This window comes from Mytilus edulis, chromosome 4, assembly GCF_963676685.1.
Source record: "Mytilus edulis chromosome 4, xbMytEdul2.2, whole genome shotgun sequence".
NCBI lineage: Eukaryota > Metazoa > Mollusca > Bivalvia > Mytilida > Mytilidae > Mytilus > Mytilus edulis.
The window spans coordinates 57951887-57970257 of NC_092347.1; the positions used below are offsets into that span (position 1 = coordinate 57951887).

At 32.2% G+C, this 18371-nt stretch overlaps 2 protein-coding genes across 6 annotated transcripts in view; one reads left to right on the forward strand and one right to left on the reverse strand.

Annotated features, from left to right (window-relative positions):
- Positions 1-1969: 1969 nt before the first annotated feature.
- LOC139520047 (putative methyltransferase C9orf114 homolog) lies at positions 1970-13005 on the reverse strand. Its single transcript, XM_071312462.1, has 11 exons — positions 12886-13005; positions 11264-11294; positions 10457-10576; positions 10031-10116; positions 8711-8781; positions 7757-7896; positions 7185-7315; positions 5931-6003; positions 5184-5388; positions 3219-3366; positions 1970-2063 (listed from the first exon to the last, which is right to left on the reverse strand). Exons 1-11 carry the CDS (start codon positions 12940-12942, stop codon positions 1995-1997), a joined length of 1131 nt encoding a protein of 376 aa, XP_071168563.1. The 5' UTR covers positions 12943-13005; the 3' UTR covers positions 1970-1994.
- A 188-nt stretch (positions 13006-13193) lies between these two features.
- The window catches only part of LOC139520049 (cytosolic purine 5'-nucleotidase-like), a 44816-nt gene continuing 39638 nt past the window's right edge, over positions 13194-18371 (forward strand). For 2 of the 5 annotated variants that reach the window (XM_071312463.1, XM_071312464.1), the window contains exon 1: positions 13194-13280. The gene's annotated coding sequence lies outside the window, so the exon portion shown is untranslated. The remainder of the gene's footprint in view (positions 13281-18371) is intronic. The other 3 variants (XM_071312465.1, XM_071312467.1, XM_071312469.1) reach the window with 2 other exon arrangements.

The following is an 18371-nucleotide window of genomic DNA, read 5'->3' on the forward strand; positions in this document are numbered from 1 at the left end:
ATAAAAGAACTAAATTACAGAAATCGCCTAAATTTTACAATTGTTTAGTTTTAGTTTTAGTGCAGCTAATTGAAAACAAGAGGTTGTCAGAGCAACAGTAAACCAGATTTATTACCATTTATTTGTGTCCTGGCATTGTTTTATATCACAATTACCATTACTGATGAACGATGAATGTGAAAATTGTCAATATCAAGTTTGACTTCCATTTTGTCATCAATGACAACATATTAAAATTTGAAAAGCTTTGGTTGAATGGTTCATGTGTAAATGCAACAACATGACTGGAAACACAATTTTTCCATCATTCAAGAACCATAACTCCTGAACAGAAAAAGTGAAAATCACCATTATTGATCTTGACCTCAATTTTGTCATCAGTAACAACATATTAAAATTTGAAAAGCTTTGGTTGAACAGTTTATGAGAAAATGCATGGACACGACTGGAAAAGCCATTTTTCAATCTTTCAAGAATCATAACTCCTTAACGGTAAAAGTCAAAATCATCATTATTGAACTTGACCTTTCATTTTGTTGTTAGCAACTACATTTTAAAGTTTTATAAGGTTTGGTTGAACGATTTATGAGTAAATCCACAGACAACCTATGGCTGCCGCCCGGCCACACACCTTCCCATCGTACATCCCCAAATCAATTACTGACATTATTGTCACAAAAATATGGTTAATAATAATTTAAAAAATAGGTCATCAATGAGTTAAAAAAGATATTTCAATTTTAATGCAAAAAAATAGCAAATTTGCACCAAAGGGAGATAATTTGGAACTTTTTCAATGATATGAACATTTTAAAAGTCATCTGGGGCCAAAACTAATCTATTTTTTTTGGTTGATTTTTGTACCATAGTAACAATTAATAGTGTTATAAAGAAAAAAAATGTTTAAAAATTTTCTGAAATTTTTGTTCCCTCAAGCCTCCTTAAAGAAAACAGTTACATAAACATAAACTATAGAAAAATGTGGATTTGTAGAATTAATTCTAATGAAAAGCAAGCACAGTATTATTTTTTTTCTGTCTGAGAATTAGGAGGAGTCTGTATTCATTTAGTCAAACCTTCATCAGGACATTAATTTTCATGTCTTGAGTTGGATAACACTTGTTGGACACTTAAATTTGTGGATAAAGCCATCCCTGAAAACCACAAACATAAGTACCCTGCAAATAAATATACAATATTAGGTCAATGTCAGAAAAACATCAATTTTTTCGTATGAGGCTGAGAAACTGGGGAAGGGCGAGGTTTTACTAAGCCCTTCCCCAGTTTTGTGCCGAATATTTTTATGACATCAGTGGCTAATCCAGGGGGATAACGATCAATGCAATTGAAAGGGAACATATAGTTGGACATACACCCCCCTCCCCAAACTCCTTTATCCTGGGTTAGGAACCCTCCCTTTTAAAAACAGTCAAGAAACTAAAACTGCTAGTTATTGTCAAGGTAGCCATGGTTGTTAATAGACAACAACAAAAGTGTAAACTAGACATGTAAAATACTAGTTCATTCAGGTTGATTTGGTTGAAATTGGTCCAATAGTTACATAGCGTGCTGTTAACATTTTTTTTTAAAGTTTTTAATGAAAAACAAGGGGACAAAATGTAAAATCACAAAAATACTCAACTCAGACAAAAATTCAAAACGGAAAGTCCCTAATCAAATGGCAAAATCAAAAGCTCAAACACATCAAATGAATGGATGACAACTGTCATATTCTTGACTTCAATGGTATAGGCATTTTTTTATGTAGAAACTGGTGGATTGAACCTGGTTTTATAGCTAGCTAAACCTCTAACTTGTATGACAGTCCCATCAAATTTGTGACAACTGACACTGAATGAAAACAGCAGCTAACATGGCACACAAGACCAGGTGGTAGGTGAGTTAACAAAAGTAGAATATCATCCAATATGGAATCATAATTAAAAGGAAGATCAAATAAAATGAAGAATAATAAAACAGATGATTTATTTTTGTCATGACTCTTGAGGGCTGTCTCTGTGAAGCTGTGGTCTTAGTGATGATAATGTAATTAAAATGGCTTCCTAAAAAAGAAAAATAACTTTCAGTATAAAACATAATTTTTACATAGGTATGCATGAATTTTTTTTTACAAGAGAAATTACACATGTCATCAAAATATTGTTTATGTCTAGAATAAGTATATATTTTTTTCAATGAAAATAATAAACAGAGATATGTCTCGCTTTTTTGTAATTTTGAATATGCAAATGCTGAAATCAAAATAGCAATACTTTAACATTTAACATAAGTTATGCAAATATTCAAAGTCAATGAACCATGACTAAAGGGGCAGGCCCAAATATTCTACATGGGAATAAGATGTGCTAATGCTTATACAACTGAATACCAAATATCATTCACCTATCACTACTACCCAAATTTGCACTTGATCTGAGTTTTGAGGTCATAACAATTGTGTGTAAGTTTTATACATTTGGTTGAGGCAAACTTTTAGAGTTAGAGAATGGAAAATTTAGCAATTTTTACATTTGTAAAGGGGCATTAGTCTAGAACAATAAGGGTGACACCCCAAATAACTGATCTGTATTTTGAAGTAATAAGCCTTGTTTATAAGTTTCATAATATTTGGTTGAGGCAAACTTAAGTTGGAGCACGGAAACAAAAAAAAATTCCATTTGTAATCAGGCATAACTCTAGAAAGGTAAAGTAACACCCCCAAAATCTAATCTTGAACTATTTGTGGTAGTAAGCAATGTGTATAAGTTTCATAGTATTTGGTTGAGGAAAACTAAAGTTAAAGAAAAAAAACACAAAAAGATCAGCAATTTTTCCATTTGTAAATGGGAAGAAATCTACAATAGTTGAAGTGACGCCACCAAAATTTAAATTTGATCTGTATGTTGTTGTAATAAGCATTGTGTTTATTTTCATAACATTTGGTAAGAGAACAGAAACCAACTTTGGGGGGTACATACGGACAAGGGTAAAGGGCATAAAAATCCATAAATAATCTTTCAGTGTAAAATTCTACCCTAAAGTAAAAACCTACTTAACTATGAGAAAACTCTCTTCAACATTATTAATATTTGAATATTTTCAATCTTTTAAATGTTTGAATGAGGACCTTTTAAAGCCTTCTATTTTTAATTTAAAAATATATTAAAATTTGAACTGCATTCAGTAAACAGAATAATATTTGTTTCTTTATAACTCACTTCAGTTCTAATTGTACGACTCCCTTGACTTGGACAGGTGTTGAGGTAATGTTGGAACAACAAGCTTGGATCATCTACATTCAGGGCTTCATCTGCATCTAAACTGGCTTCTAAACCTTTAACACCACCAAATACTACCAGTGCATGTCTGAAAACAGATGTTATAAATTGACAAAAAGGTATTTAAAAAGTAAAAGTGACATGTCAAAACTTAGATTCTATGTTCATTTTCAGAATGCTTATGGCACTGTTTCAAAGGTTGGTTGCATTGTTTTGGTTTTTGTCGAGCCTTCGACTTTAGTTGAAAAAGCGAGACTAAGCAATCCTACATTCCGTCGTCGGCGTCCACAAATATTCACTCTGTGGTTAAAGTTTATAAAATTTTAATAACTTTCTTAAAACTATCCTAGATTTCTACCAAACTTGGACAAAAGCTTGTTATTGATCATAAGATAGTATCCAGAAGTAAATTTTGTAAAAATAAAATTCTATTTTTTCCGTATTTTACTTTTAAATGGACTTAGTTTTTCTGCCAGGAAATATTACATTCACTCTGTGGTTAAAGTTTTTAAAATTTTAATAAATTTCTTCAAACTATCCTGGGTTAGTACCAAACTTAGACAGAAGCTTGTTTATGATTATAAGATAGTATCCAGAAGTAAATTTTGTAAAAATAAAATTCCATTTTTTCCGTATTTTTTCCTTTTAAATGGACTTAAGATTTTCTGCCAGGAAACAACACATTCACTCTGGTTAAACTTTTTAAAAATTAAATAACTTTCTTATAAATACTATTTTGGATTTGTACCAAACTTGGACAGAAGCTTGTTAATAATCAAAAGCTAGTATCTAGAAGGAAATTTTGTAAAAATAAAATTCCATTTTTTTCGTATTTTACTTTTAAATGGACTTAGATTTTCTGCCAGGAAACAACACATTCACTCTGTGGTTAAACTTTTTAAAATTAAATAACTTTCTTATAAATACTATTTTGGATTTGTACCAAACTTGGACCGAAAGCTTGTTAATGATCAAAAGCTAGTATCTAGAAGGAAATTTAGTTTTCTTCCAGTTGACATTACATTTAGTCTGCAGTTAAAAGTTTTTAAACAGTATTAGATTCATAAACTATCCGGGATTTTTATCAAACTTAATTGCAGGCTCAACAAAAGTGAGGAAAAAAATCAATAAAATTATTCCTCTTGATACTATTTTTTGATTGTAAGAAGCTTCTGTCCAAGTTTGTTAAGAACCCAGGATAGTTTATGAATCTAATAAATATTTTAAAAACTTGAACTGCAGACTCTATGTAATGTTAACTGGAAGAAGAACTTAGTCCATTTAAAAGTAAAATACAGATACACAGGTACAAAATTTTAACAAAATTTACTTCTGGATACTATCTTATAATCATAAATAAGCTTCTGTCAAAGTTTGGTACAAACCCAGGATAGTTTAAGAATGTTATTAAAATTTTAAAAACTTTTAACCACAGGGTGAATGTAATGTTTGGTCGCCGCCGCCAACGGAATGTAGGATTGCTATGTTTAGCTTTTTTCGACTAAAGTCGAAGGTTCGACAAAAACCTGTATAACTGAACAATCTGCTTTATGTTCCTCTTAAAATTGTCAAAAAAAAAATGTCATCTGATAAGATGAGCTGCATAAAATGACAAAATTATGAATGGAAATATGAGAGTTAAATTAGCCAATAAATAATCTGAAGTATAATAATTTCATTTACAGATATTTCCCTTAGTATTTAATGTTATAACCAGTAGCACACATACAATTTGATCTTTACCTTTTTGTCTAGGTCATAGAATAGAATGACTTTTTAGAAACACAGCAAGGAAGAAAATAGCAGATACAAAAGTACCATAGTTTGTAGTGAAGAATTAGAAATTTTATTTGTACTTAAAGATAAATCTTACAATACAGTTTAGTAGATATTCCTAAGACTTACTGGTAACCATCCAATGTTGTAAATGTATCTATACTTGATCCTTTTTCCGATGTACCAACGGTCAGATCATAACCAGTTTTATATGGACACTCAGTAAACACAGCACCTAAACTACTGGCTAATCTGACATTGTATCCCCAGTACAAACCAGCATCTTTCTGTGGTGTAGAGGGCGAGACAACTATGCCTTTCCATTTCTTTTTCTCTATAAATTAATCAATACTTAATGTTATCATAGATTTCAATTATTCAAGGGTAATAGTTATTCATTTTAACAACAAATTATCAAATGTAAAACTGAAATATCAAATCTGCAAAATGTCTGGATATTACATTTTATGTACTGTAAATTCAGAAATTATTGCATGCATTTATTATTGCGATTTTTTCGAGAATGGTAAAAAAAATGTGAGTTTAATTATCGCGATTTCGAAAAAAACTGCGTTCAGATCTATGTTTCAGTTATCAGAATGCGAGTTCTTATTATTGCGATACCCATCCAGTTGCATAATTCGCAATAATTAAAACCTCGCAATAATTTCTGAATTCACAGTAACTGCTAACAATATTTCTTATCCTCAATTTAGAAGAAGATACCCCATTTTATGGACTTAATTGGGATGAACTTTGCAAATAATGATAAAAACACAACCAACACAGGTTGTTAATAATGGTTGTACATAATAGCAGTTCCTATTTTTGAATTAATAAGGAAATTGAACAACTAAAGTATGGAATAAATTTTACCTGGGTCTTGGTCAGATAATTTCACTGTAACTCGTATTCCTGGTTGTAAATGTTTATCTATCTGTACTTCTTTCTGCAAACATATATATACACAGTTTGTATGATCAACCTTTCTTGTCTGTTGTGTGATTCTTACTATTCTATGCTTTTTGGTCGAGCTGAACCTTACATTAGTATTATCTTAGAAACAAACTATTTAAACCTATTCTTGTTTTAGTTGTAGCAACTGTACAACAAATATAGCAATTTTGTTAAATATGTCATTTTTACATTTGATAACACTAAACACTCAAAACTTGAAAATGATAGTTGAGACTTTATATTCATATTAAGTTTGGTTTCATGGATGAAAACAAGAAGGTTTTAAAATTTGTGCATTGTATCAAAGTATTTTTATGTCCAGAAGTCTGGGATTAACAAAAAAGTGAAATAAATATATCAAATTCTAAAATACAGTTGACTCAAGTTATGTTAAAACAGCAAAAGAGTTTTAATACTTCAAGTCAACTGACGTCTGAATCAAGAAAAGCTTTATATGCAAAAAACAATCAAGGGGAGAAAACACAACTTTGCAAAAGATAATACCAGAATTGTGTATCCTGTTGATCTAGACATACTTCATTACTTTGTACTAGTGAACATCAATTTGATAACTGTTTTTTATTTGAGGCAGTGGTTTGGTTTTCTGTAGTTTTTAAATACTGTATTGTTTTAATAATGCTGCTGCTGTTTTAAGAGGGTAGACCTTGGTTCAGGGAGATAACTCTTTAAATCAGTTATGAGTTTGTAAAAGTCAAGTTTCGTCAATAAATTTTAAGCATGTACCTGAAACAAATTGGAAATAATCTATGTATCCAAGAAGCTTAGAACATATTTATGAAAATGGCTGACACAAACGTGCTGATGATTTTAAGAGTTCTTTCCCTTAACCTAGGTCTACCTCCTTAAAACAAAAACAATATGATGTTTGTTTGAATACGTCTCTTTTCTTTCTGACCCATTCTTTACAATACTGTTCAAATACTGAGGGGGGATAGGACCTTTATCGGGACTCTGGGATCGGGTGTATTTAAGCTCGGGATTTCGGGATTGACCCTTTCGGGATTCGGGAATTCTTGTTTTTGAATTTCGGGACCTCGGGATTTCGTGTTTTTAAGCCCGCATTTCAGGATTTCATGTTTTTAAGCCCGGAATTTGGGATCAGGACCCCTCCTACCCTCCCTCAAACTTTAATAATATATGTAAAAGTTTTACCTTTAGAAGACCAACATTAGCAAAAGATCCCTTTCCAGTCTTCACAGGTTTGTCCAACACTACACCCTCTCTGTACTGGCAATTGTCGTCTGCTCTCATGTGGTGGGGACTATCAAGGGGGTTCAAAATGCCTGAAATAAAATAAAAATTTGTCATGACAAACTCAACATTAATTGTTTTGGTTTTGATAACACACTCAAAGAGATATTTTAATCTACATCAAATGTGAATGAAATATTACTTTGTAAGTACATGTGTACCAGCATATAAAATTGGTTCATGTTGGTTCCTTGTCACCTTGCAGCGTTGAGCAACAAGAGAAAAGATTGGTGTTAGCATCTGAATTGGCAAGTAATACCCTAGTATTTGCTGCCCGAAGTTCAGCTCCATCAAATTCACCATGACCTACATTTCTTAGGATAAATGACCTGTTTAAACAGTAGTTATCTGTTGTCATGTGCACTTATACTCACCACACTACATCTTGTATATGTGTAAATTCATGAAAGAATCATTATAAAAATACAATAGAAATAAAAAAAGAACTTTGATCCATAAAATACAAAATGTACCTGCATACTGTAAATCTTTGTGTTGTGGGAAGAATGATTTTCTGAGATACTGTGGACATTCCAAGTACTGTAAAATTCTGGCCATTTGAACATTAGCATGACCTTTCTTTCCAACTCCTTGATAATCTCCTTCCACACTTCTGTGAATAAAAGAAATAAAATCTAAAACTATCAATGGTTAAACTGTTTGAGGAATAATTATTGTCTTTTTATAACTACTGAAGGCTATTCTGAAACTGGTTTCCAGACTTGACCGTCGCTATACAGATGGTTAACACACCCTTGAATTGGTATCATTGTGTTTATACTGCCTGAGACAATATACATTGTAAGGCTGATAGAAATCCCAATAGATAAAATAATTTATGGCCTGATCTTTGTGTATAGTCAGAACTATACAAATTTCATACCATGTTATAAAGTTGAATAAATATATATCCATAGTGTATACCGGTATATGACTTGACATCAGGGTTTAATATTCACTGTTCTTATGCACTGAGTCTTATGAGACCAAGAACAAAAGTTTGAGACCTGCAAGTTTTTTTTAGATATGTTTTGTTGAATAAATTAAAATGATAAAGACCTGAATTTCTTTACCAGTAATTAATCACATCTGCTGGGTTTTATAGAAAATTTGGACACAGTCCTTATGTTTCGAAAGCAAACCTATTGCATGAACTTGATGTTATCTTCTGCATAGTGGGCCATGACCAACCTTCCTTCCCAGATTTTTAAATACATTACAAAGAAATTGTTGATGGTAAAAGGTATAGTAATCCACTATTGCCTAACTAGATGACCCAGACTGCTAAATACCTGCTTTGGACTTCCCAGGGACATGGAATCAATGACTAAATCAGTCCCAAAAATCAACTGTATACAGGCATACCACATGACCTTATTCTTATATAGGAAACAAGAAAGTGCTCTTATATTAAATCAATAAATTACCTGTCCAAAGATCCTGTTTCATCAAATATGATGATCTCATTTACATTAAATATCACTGCAGCTCTGGCTATCTGTAATACAATATAAATAATGAATTATCTCCCTTTCTTTGCCCTGCTAAGCTTTTTACAAAATTATATATCATGTCTTTGCAAAATTTATGTAGTTTCCCAAGCTTACAAACTCTGATCCTGGATTATCATAATGTATAATTTAACAAAGCACTTCTAATTTTGCCTTAGACTTATCTTTTAATTATTTACACCTAGTTAGGTTATGACTAAAAGAAAAACTATTGTTTTGATCATGAAAATCACATAGGATCAGATAAATTAATCAGAAGATTTTTCTTATCAAAATATCAGCTTAATGTCACAATATGAAGATTTTTTTGCATTCATGACTCATCTATACAAAAAATTATGTGACTCCAAGCTGATATTTTACAATATTAATACTCATAAACTGTGTTACATTTTGTATTTCATAGATCTCATTTCTGCTTTGGCCATCTGTAATTCTATGATATGTTAATTTCATAAATAGCTACTTGTATGTAGTTGGTATAAAAATGAAATAGATTAGCTTAAATTAGAATGCGTATCAAAATGAAAGACTTAATTTTTCTAAATTATTCTGAGATTTTCTTATCCCACATATCTGTTAAAACAGCTCCTACACCGTCTGTTGAGAACTTAGATAAAAGGTAATGATCCTATACCAATGCATGTTGGCAATTATGATATGTCATTACTATTTATGATAATGTGTGGAGCTAAAAAAAAACTGTATATAATAGGTCAAAATGAATTCTAGAGGAAATAAATATCAAAACTAACTTAAAGGAACATAAACGACAATAAAGACAACAACACCCATCAATTACCGCATGGTAAGAAATTAATGTGGTCGACATGTTTCACCAACAAGGGCGATGTCTGCAGGACAATATTATTTTTGACATTTTTACTCTTTGAGTATGTTTGTTTTGTTCATGCATCGTTGACAATGTAATGGAATTTGATGCGACTGTCATACAAGTGAGAGGTTTAGCTAGCTATAAAACCAGGTTCAATCCACCATTTTCTACATTAGAAAATGCCTGTACCAAGTCAGGAATATGACAGTTGTTATCCATTCGTTTGATGTGTTTGGACTTTTGATTTTGCCTTTTGATTTTTGATTTTCCTTTTTGAATTTTCCTCGGAGTTCAGTATTTTTGTGTTTTTACTTTTTACATATGAAATCAAAGGAACATAATGCAGATCCAAAGATAATCCTCCTGTTGATAAAAATGTTAACATGTTTGTAAATGTATACCTGTCCTGCTAGGTAAGTCCTGAGTTCCGGTGACTGGGCATTGTCCAGTATTGACCCTGGCAGTGCTATAGATAAGGTCTGTTGCACTGCAAAAGAAAATTATTAAAGAAGTTCTAAGGACATAACTGACAGGTTATTATGTTTGTTGCTACATCTGATTATTTCAAAAAGTTCTTACCGGTATTCATCTTTACTGGTTTTACAGTATACAGAGGTTTTTGCAATATAAGTAAACAAATTCTTCATACTAAAAGGGAACTTAATAACGTGTCAAAACAAATCTATCTGTCACTACTTGATTTTCACAGGTGTTTGTGTTAAGTTATAAAATTTGGTCTATTGCTTTTACCCCAAAAAGGTTGACTTTCATTTCACGCAAAAGTGACAATGTCCTCAAAATCCTTAACTTAAACCCTGCCAATGTACCTTTACTTGTTTCTTGCTGAACTTTCTTGCTGTTTTCCTCTTCTTCCTGTTTTTGAGCTTGAACTTTCTCTAGTTTTTGTATCAGTCTCTGTTCTTTCCATTTTCTGGTTTCTGCTTTTTCTTTGAAGAAAATAAATATAAATGTTCATTTCCCTGTCGTTTGTGCTTTATTTAAACACACAACAAAGTACACATATACATGATATAGGAAGATTTATGTCCATTAATATTGAATATCTCTGTATCAAAAAAACATAGAATTTCGGTTCTAAAATACAAGAAAACATGGTTTGATGGTTTGTCAGAAAGGTATTTTTCTCTTACTGAGTGTCTTTTATAGCTTATTTTTATGAACAGATGTTCTCACTTTTGGCACATTAAAAGAGACACCACTCTTTCGTTGTAGACAGTATGCTGGCTTCTACAAGTCTTTTAATAAGTTATCTAAGGCCAAATAAAAATATATGTGTGGTTCCAGTAACCCTGCCGTCCCTACTTTTTCGGCTTAAAAATAGCCTACCCTAAAGATTTTATTGTCATTTTTCATTAAGCACTGTTGAGTCAGAATGTTGCTCCCATAGACTCAATGTAAAAAAAAAACATAAAATAAAAAAAAATCCCTGCCTACCTACCCCAACTTATTTTCAGATGTAACTGGAACCACACATACTGTTTTATTTGGCCTAATCCTGTGTTTACTGTTTTATTGATGTATATACCCTGTATCTTTATTAATTGCATATAACTAAACAACTTTTGTTATTAGCAATCTTTTCTGTATCTAGTTTATGAAGAAAAAAAACTTACTCTCTTTCTTCCACTTCTTCCATTCTTTGGGCTACAAAATAAATATATATACTTTTTTATAAAATTAATGACCTTGCTTAACTATTGTACCAGTCAATAAAACAGTTCTATTGTAACACTTCTTTTTTCGCAACTCACACATTCGCACCCTAGGTCCGTTCACGCCCTACATGTTCTTTAACCCAATTTTTATTCAAACGCCATTTGAATTATAACATGTATAAGTAAATTTTTATATATATATGCATTGTACCCTAAAAAAAATATATTTTCCTGCATAAAAATAGGGGAATTATTATATGAATTCATTTATAAAACATTGAAATTTTTAAATGAACAACACAAAAGATAATTGCCCCTTTGATCTCACTTCATTTTGAAATATTTAAAAAAAAAATATTTATAGAAATACACTAACATGACTAACCAAAACATAATTTATTTTAAGGATTAATTCAGCCCCCCAAAAACATGATGTGAGATTTTTTTTTTTTAAAGCATATGTACACTAACCAAAACATGATAAAGATTTATTTAACCAAAAATATGTTTTTAGAATCTCATTTTTGAAACAATGAAAAAGAAAAAATATTTATAGCAATACACTTACAAAAACTTGATTAAAACATTAATATTAAACACAAAACCAATAAAATGGGTGTGAAAGTGTACGGTGCGAACAGACTTCAAATGGGAATGTGTAGGGTGCAAAATTGTGTAATGGTGGTCACTTTATTTACTTGTCTATATTCTATTTATTTGGGGAAATTGGTTAACTTTAGAATTACTTATAGTTCCGTAACTCTTTCTTCCGAGACCGGCCATGAAATTATCCTTGTCGGGACTTCCTGTTCTGGCACGTGCTCGGCTGGGCTCGTTGTCCATAGGAACTATAAGTATGACGTCACTCACCGGGTTCTGGGCAGTCTACACTAAGGATTTAAAATGAGCAGACGCTCATACTTTGGCTTGCGGATATGGAACCTTTATTTATACAAGTAGACTAGCCACCACCGTATATTTATTTATGTAAACTTATGTTCAACCATTTATATGTCTTTAAAATAAACATCTTTATGTTTACGTGGTTTTACTGAGTAGTTTGTCCATTATATCCCAGAACTTGGGTAGACAACGGGAAAACGAAGCCAGTGGAAACTTCCACTCCCGTTACAATTGAAAGGGGGCGAACATGAATGGACGTCAACGTGTTTTGGGGCGAAAAGACCCTGATTCCTTGTGGACACATTTTTTTCCACCAATTTGTGCTGTGGAATATTCATTTTCATCTTGTCTTGGACGAAGTTTATATAATTTTTTAGCGCTTATCACTACCATGACCATGATGACTACCACTACCGGGCTAGGATCATAATATAATTAACATCCTACCACCAACCCACCCCATTAAAAAATCAATGCGTCGTCCCAAACATGTCCCAACTTGAAAAAGAATTTGCTTTGAACTTGGGTAGGTATACGTGTACATTGTAGGTGGCTCCAACCAGTTGAAATCATACATAATCCAGAAGAAACAGCATGTTCTGACCAGCTGAATCTAAAAACAGGAGAAACTTGAATCCTTTTAACTTATATAAATAATGCAATACAAGCTCATTTACATTTTGTGGCATATCAGCCTTGTCATAATTTCTCTTCTCTCCCCGATCCTGTTGCATTTTGTCAAAAGAGGTCAAAAGAAAAATTTACAAAAATCTCATTTAGGAAAGGGAGACAATTCTGAAAAATGCATAATACCTGGAACTTTAAAAGTTCTTATCACTATTCTTTCAAGTTTATTATTTAGTTTTAATTATTTGTAGAATTCATATTTTCATGAGTATTAAATCATTATTAATTCATTTTGTTTTAATTGTTACCATTCATATATTTAATCTCTTAAATTTCAAGATTAACCGAATACATTTTTCTGGGTTATAGAACGTCCATTCCGTACCAGCTGTTCATTGGAAAACGACGCATTTGCATTGATCATTATAATTCAGTTAATCTAACGGTAAGTATGTATTATTTGCATGATTTTCAGTGATTTAGCATGAGTGTCAATCAAAAGAAAAAGGTGCAGCCTTTATTTTATTTATGTATTGCTGTTAATCATAAATCACTGCCAAGTGCATACAATCAGACATAATTTCACCAGCCGACCAGGTGATACATGTAGGTCTCGGATATAACAATAACATATAATATGACTATTCCAAGATATGGTTAAATATATTGTAAAATTGGTTTACACCTTATCACTTTTTGTCTGCCATTACTGGACATCTCAAAGGTTCCCGTAAAAAATTGATGTTACAATACACCAAGTTGAATACACCTTATCGCTATTTGTCCGCCATTGCTGGATATCACACAGGTTCCCGTAAAATTTTGACGTCATAAAACAAAATATCTGATGCCACAATAGAAAAGTGATTGTTGTATGCGTCAAAAGTTCAAGCGGCCGGGTCAGCCGGGATTAGCGATAAGGTGTATAGAAAATACATGTATATATCTGACGCGGAAGCAGGACAAGTCGCCCCACTGGCTAGTCGCCCCACACCTAGTCGCCCCACTTTTTCACCAACTCGCCCCACTTTTAAAAAAAACGCCCCAACCTGGATCACCAACTCGCCCCACTTTTTAAAAAATCGCCCCACATGTGAAATTGGTTAAATCATGTTTAATATTACTCCTGCCAACTCGCCCCACTTAATGGAAAACGGTAATATTTAGATATAAAATTAAAATATAAAAACTCGCCCCTCTTAAAAATAATTTTCGTATTATTGAAGAATAACTGTATTTTTTTAAGATTAGTTATTTGCATAACAATTGAAAAGAAACCTGTTAATTGTATCATAACGCAATATATCATAATACTTAACGGATTAACATCTTTTTCCATAAGTGGGGCGAGTTGGCATTACTACATTCATCCTGGTTAATATTATAATATAAATCTAGATATTATCGTTTTCTTTCAAGTGGGGCGAGTTGGCAGGAGTAATATTCACGGAATAACATCTTTTTCCATAAGTGGGGCGAGTTGGCATTAATACATTCATCCTGGTTAATAATATCTATACTATTAAACGAGAAGACATCATTTTTGGTGTCGCTTCTCTCCTTTCCACAATAAATTAATCAACACGACTCTGTGTCCTATAGGTACAGTGCATAGTCGCATTTGTCATCCATTCATATGATTATTCAGATTGAGTTATTTTGGGAGAAAAACGAGAAAAAGGCATCCGGATATTGTCCCGTCATTGGACAAAATTTTAAGTCAGATTAGACTTCCGGTTTGCGTTTTTCTGTATACTTGAACATACATATACAAAGAATAAAGTGTATTTTCAGAATTCTATCTGCTATCATTTTCAAGTTTACTATCCACGGCGGTCACAGAGTTTATTAAATAGAGATGGTCTGTATACTATATCAATGACCACCATGGATCGATTAGTAAACTTAGAATTGAAAGTAAATACACTATATTTATATAGTAATGAATGTTCATAATATACAGATAAGCGCTAAAAATATTCATGTGAACTTTTGATACCTTTTCTGAAATTCTCCAGTCATTAAATCTTTTACAAAATTCATTGATTACAAAAAAAAAGATGTGGTATGATTGCCATGTTGAGACAAAATTAACAACTACAGGTCACCGTACGACCTTCAACAACGAGCAAAGCCCATACCGCATACTCAGGTTCAAAAGGGCCCTGAACTGACAATGTAAAACAATTCAAGCCAGAAAACTAGCGGCCTTATTTATGTACAAAAAGTGAACGAAAAACAAATATGTAACACATAAACAAACGACAACCACTGAATTACAGGCTCCTTACTTAAATGTTCATAACATACTAAATGAAAACTATGTTCATATTGAAATTGATAGAAAACCAAAAATTGGGAATTTTGGAAATAAAGGAATACTTTTTTTGAAAAAAAAAAGCATTTTCCTGTCCCAAATAACCTATATATGACTTATGCTACTTTTGCTGAAATTTTCCAGTCATTTAATACTTTACAAAATTCTTCCAACAACACTTTACATACTTTAAACTACGCTCTGAATGCCCGCGATTTCGCGTGTGCGTTCTAGTATATATTAATCTAGATATTATCGTTTTCTATAAGTGGGGCGAGTTGGCAGGAGTAATGTTTACGGAATTTAAGTTATATACAACGGGATAACATCTTTTTCCATGAGTGGGGCGAGTTGGCTTTACTACATTCATCCTGGTTAATAATATGTTAATCTAGATTTTATCGTTTTCCATTCAGTGGGGCGAGTTTTCAGGAGTAATATTAACGGGATTTAACACATTTCACAAGTGGGGCGATTTTTTAAAAAGTGGGGCGAGTTGGTGATCCAGGTTGGGGCGGTTTTTTTTAAAGTGGGGCGAGTTGGTGAAAAAGTGGGGCGACTAGGAGTGGGGCGACTTGCCAGTGGGGCGACTTGTCATGGATTCATCTGACGCCACAAATAGTACAATACAACTTAATAGCTATTTGTTTGCCATACTACTGGACTTCACACAAGGTCCAGTAAAATTTTGATGTCATAATAGAAGATATCTGATGCCACAATGGAAAAGTGATTGTTGTATGATGTCAAAAGTTCAAACAGGACAGATGATCAGGTCAACTGGGAATAGCGATAAAGTGTATGTCAATGCCTGTCAATGTTGAAGGACGTCAAAGGTTCAAGGGATGCAAATTCTTGGGTCTAGTGGCTCAGCTTTCCTTAGTGATAAGGTGTACTTTTATACCCATCAAATTATTTTACTTCTAACTGGACATGCTGGACAACAAAAGAACACTCAAGATTCACTTTGTCTAAAGAACTTCAGAAAAAAAAACGTTTTGTCTCCATAGTATCTAATATCCGATATGGCATGTACAGGGTACTTTAGACAGTGATATTTTAAGAAAATAGTCTTAATTTGCTGCAAGACGTTTAAGCCATGCTTCCATGACTACTGCTCTGGATATATATCCAGCCATAGCAGTTGGAGACACATTTTGTTTCAGCCATACAACCAGTTTAACCATAGATTGTAATTCTATACTAAAATGCTTTGATTTTTTTAATAATTTGCCAAAATTTACATTTTTTAAAATAATTAACAAAAAGTATGGATCTCCAGGCTTTTTTCTCCAGTGCTACAGAATGTGCAAAATTGGCGGATTTTGTGTAGATTATGCATGGTAAACCCAATTTTGTGTGACAAAAAGAGAACTTTATGCTTTCTGGCAGTCATGGCAGTGAAGAATATTTGGGGTCAATATTTTTATTTTTTTTTTGCTACATAAGATAAATATATATGTATATATAAGTAAATTCATAACATATTACTTTGTAAAAATCATTTTATCTGAGTTATCTCCCCTTAAATGGCAAAATAGTGGAAAAAGTTAATTAAAACAAAAAATAAATTGTTTTTGTAAAATGCAGTCATAAAATTTGATAAAACACTAACATGACTAATCATGATTTACACAGTCTGCAAAAAAAACATTTTCAACTACTAGTCCGAATACCAAAATTCTGACATTTTTCTTATTGGTCCAAACAAAGTTTTTGCAAAAACTTACTAGTTCATATGAAATTTTACTAGTCTTGGGAATTGGACTAGTGGTTGTAACTGTGCAGAATGTTTACAAATGATTTATATCTGTATTAAAATCAAGCCAAAATTAAAAATATGTTTGTTTCCCCTCCCCCACCCGGGTCAAAAATAAGCCCTCGGGTCAGAAAATTATTTTCCACAAAAAAATCGAAATTATTTTTTTCCTGAAAATAATTTGTTTCCATTTTTGGAAGGTGCTTGAAAGCAGAAGGATTGATAATCTAAATAAATACACTCAAATTGAGCACAAACAACTGATAAGTGGCCTGGACTGGACAAGTCAAACCATTCATGTGACAATGCTATGACAATCACATCCAGTTAAAAAAAAAAAAAAAAAAAAGAACCTGCCTTCCTGGTCTGTTTACAAAGAGTAGACCTGGGGGAGGGGAAACAGACATTCTTTTAAATGTGGCCTCATGAAAATGAAATGTCTAACGAATGAATTACTTTCTACAAATCTGTACTTCAGTCACTACTTCTTGAAATTAGTACATTTCATTAAAGATCTAGACGGATTATGTTCTGCCATTTTACAACCCTAGATGGAGGGAGACATCAAGCTACCTTAAGGGAGAGTAATAGCTGGGAAAATACTATTTACTACAATTTGTACATGTATACATATGGTCTTCAACACAGAACAGATTACATAATGTACATGCATGTTAAGTTTAATATACATTTTGTAAGAGCCTGGTATGACATTTTAAATGTGAACCTAGGGTTAATAAAAAGAGTGCATTGCAATGAAAATCTGGTAATGCTTATAAATCTCAATATATAGCAAACATATATATCTGTTAGAAAGAAATCATCACAGCAGATGTCTCACATGTTGGAAGCAGGAGCTGGAGTCATTCTGTACATGTATGTTTTTTATGTAATTTTTCAAATGTGTCAACTTTATTCATCCACAATTTAAATGACATATTGTAATATGTCTGCAAAGTTGAAGTGGTTAAACCAAAATAGCTGATGAAACTGATACATGCAAAAGTTTGAAAAAGATCATGTTTAGTACCTACATGCAATGACATGTATATATGTACATGTATATGGACCTGGATGAGGTTTACAGAATAGAGAATAATGGCCAAAAAGTGCGTTCTAAACGTGCTAAAGGACAAACAAAATCAAGAATGGAGAAAACTAGGCCAATGAAATAAAGAAATGGGAATAATGGGGTACCAAAACATAAACAAAAGAGAATAATGGACTATAAAATAAAGAATAAATAAAAGTGGTCTAAAAAATAAAGAATAAAGAACAAAAGACACACCCATCCAATCAAGATCCACATTTCTCTAATTTTTGTGCTATTTTCACATTTCCTGACCGGTGTGAGAAAAATATTTCTCCTCACTAGTGAAAAATCTGTTCTCGGCAAATGATTAGTCGAAATTTAATTATGACGTCTAAATGTTTTGTTTTCTTCTGAATTTTCCAATTGT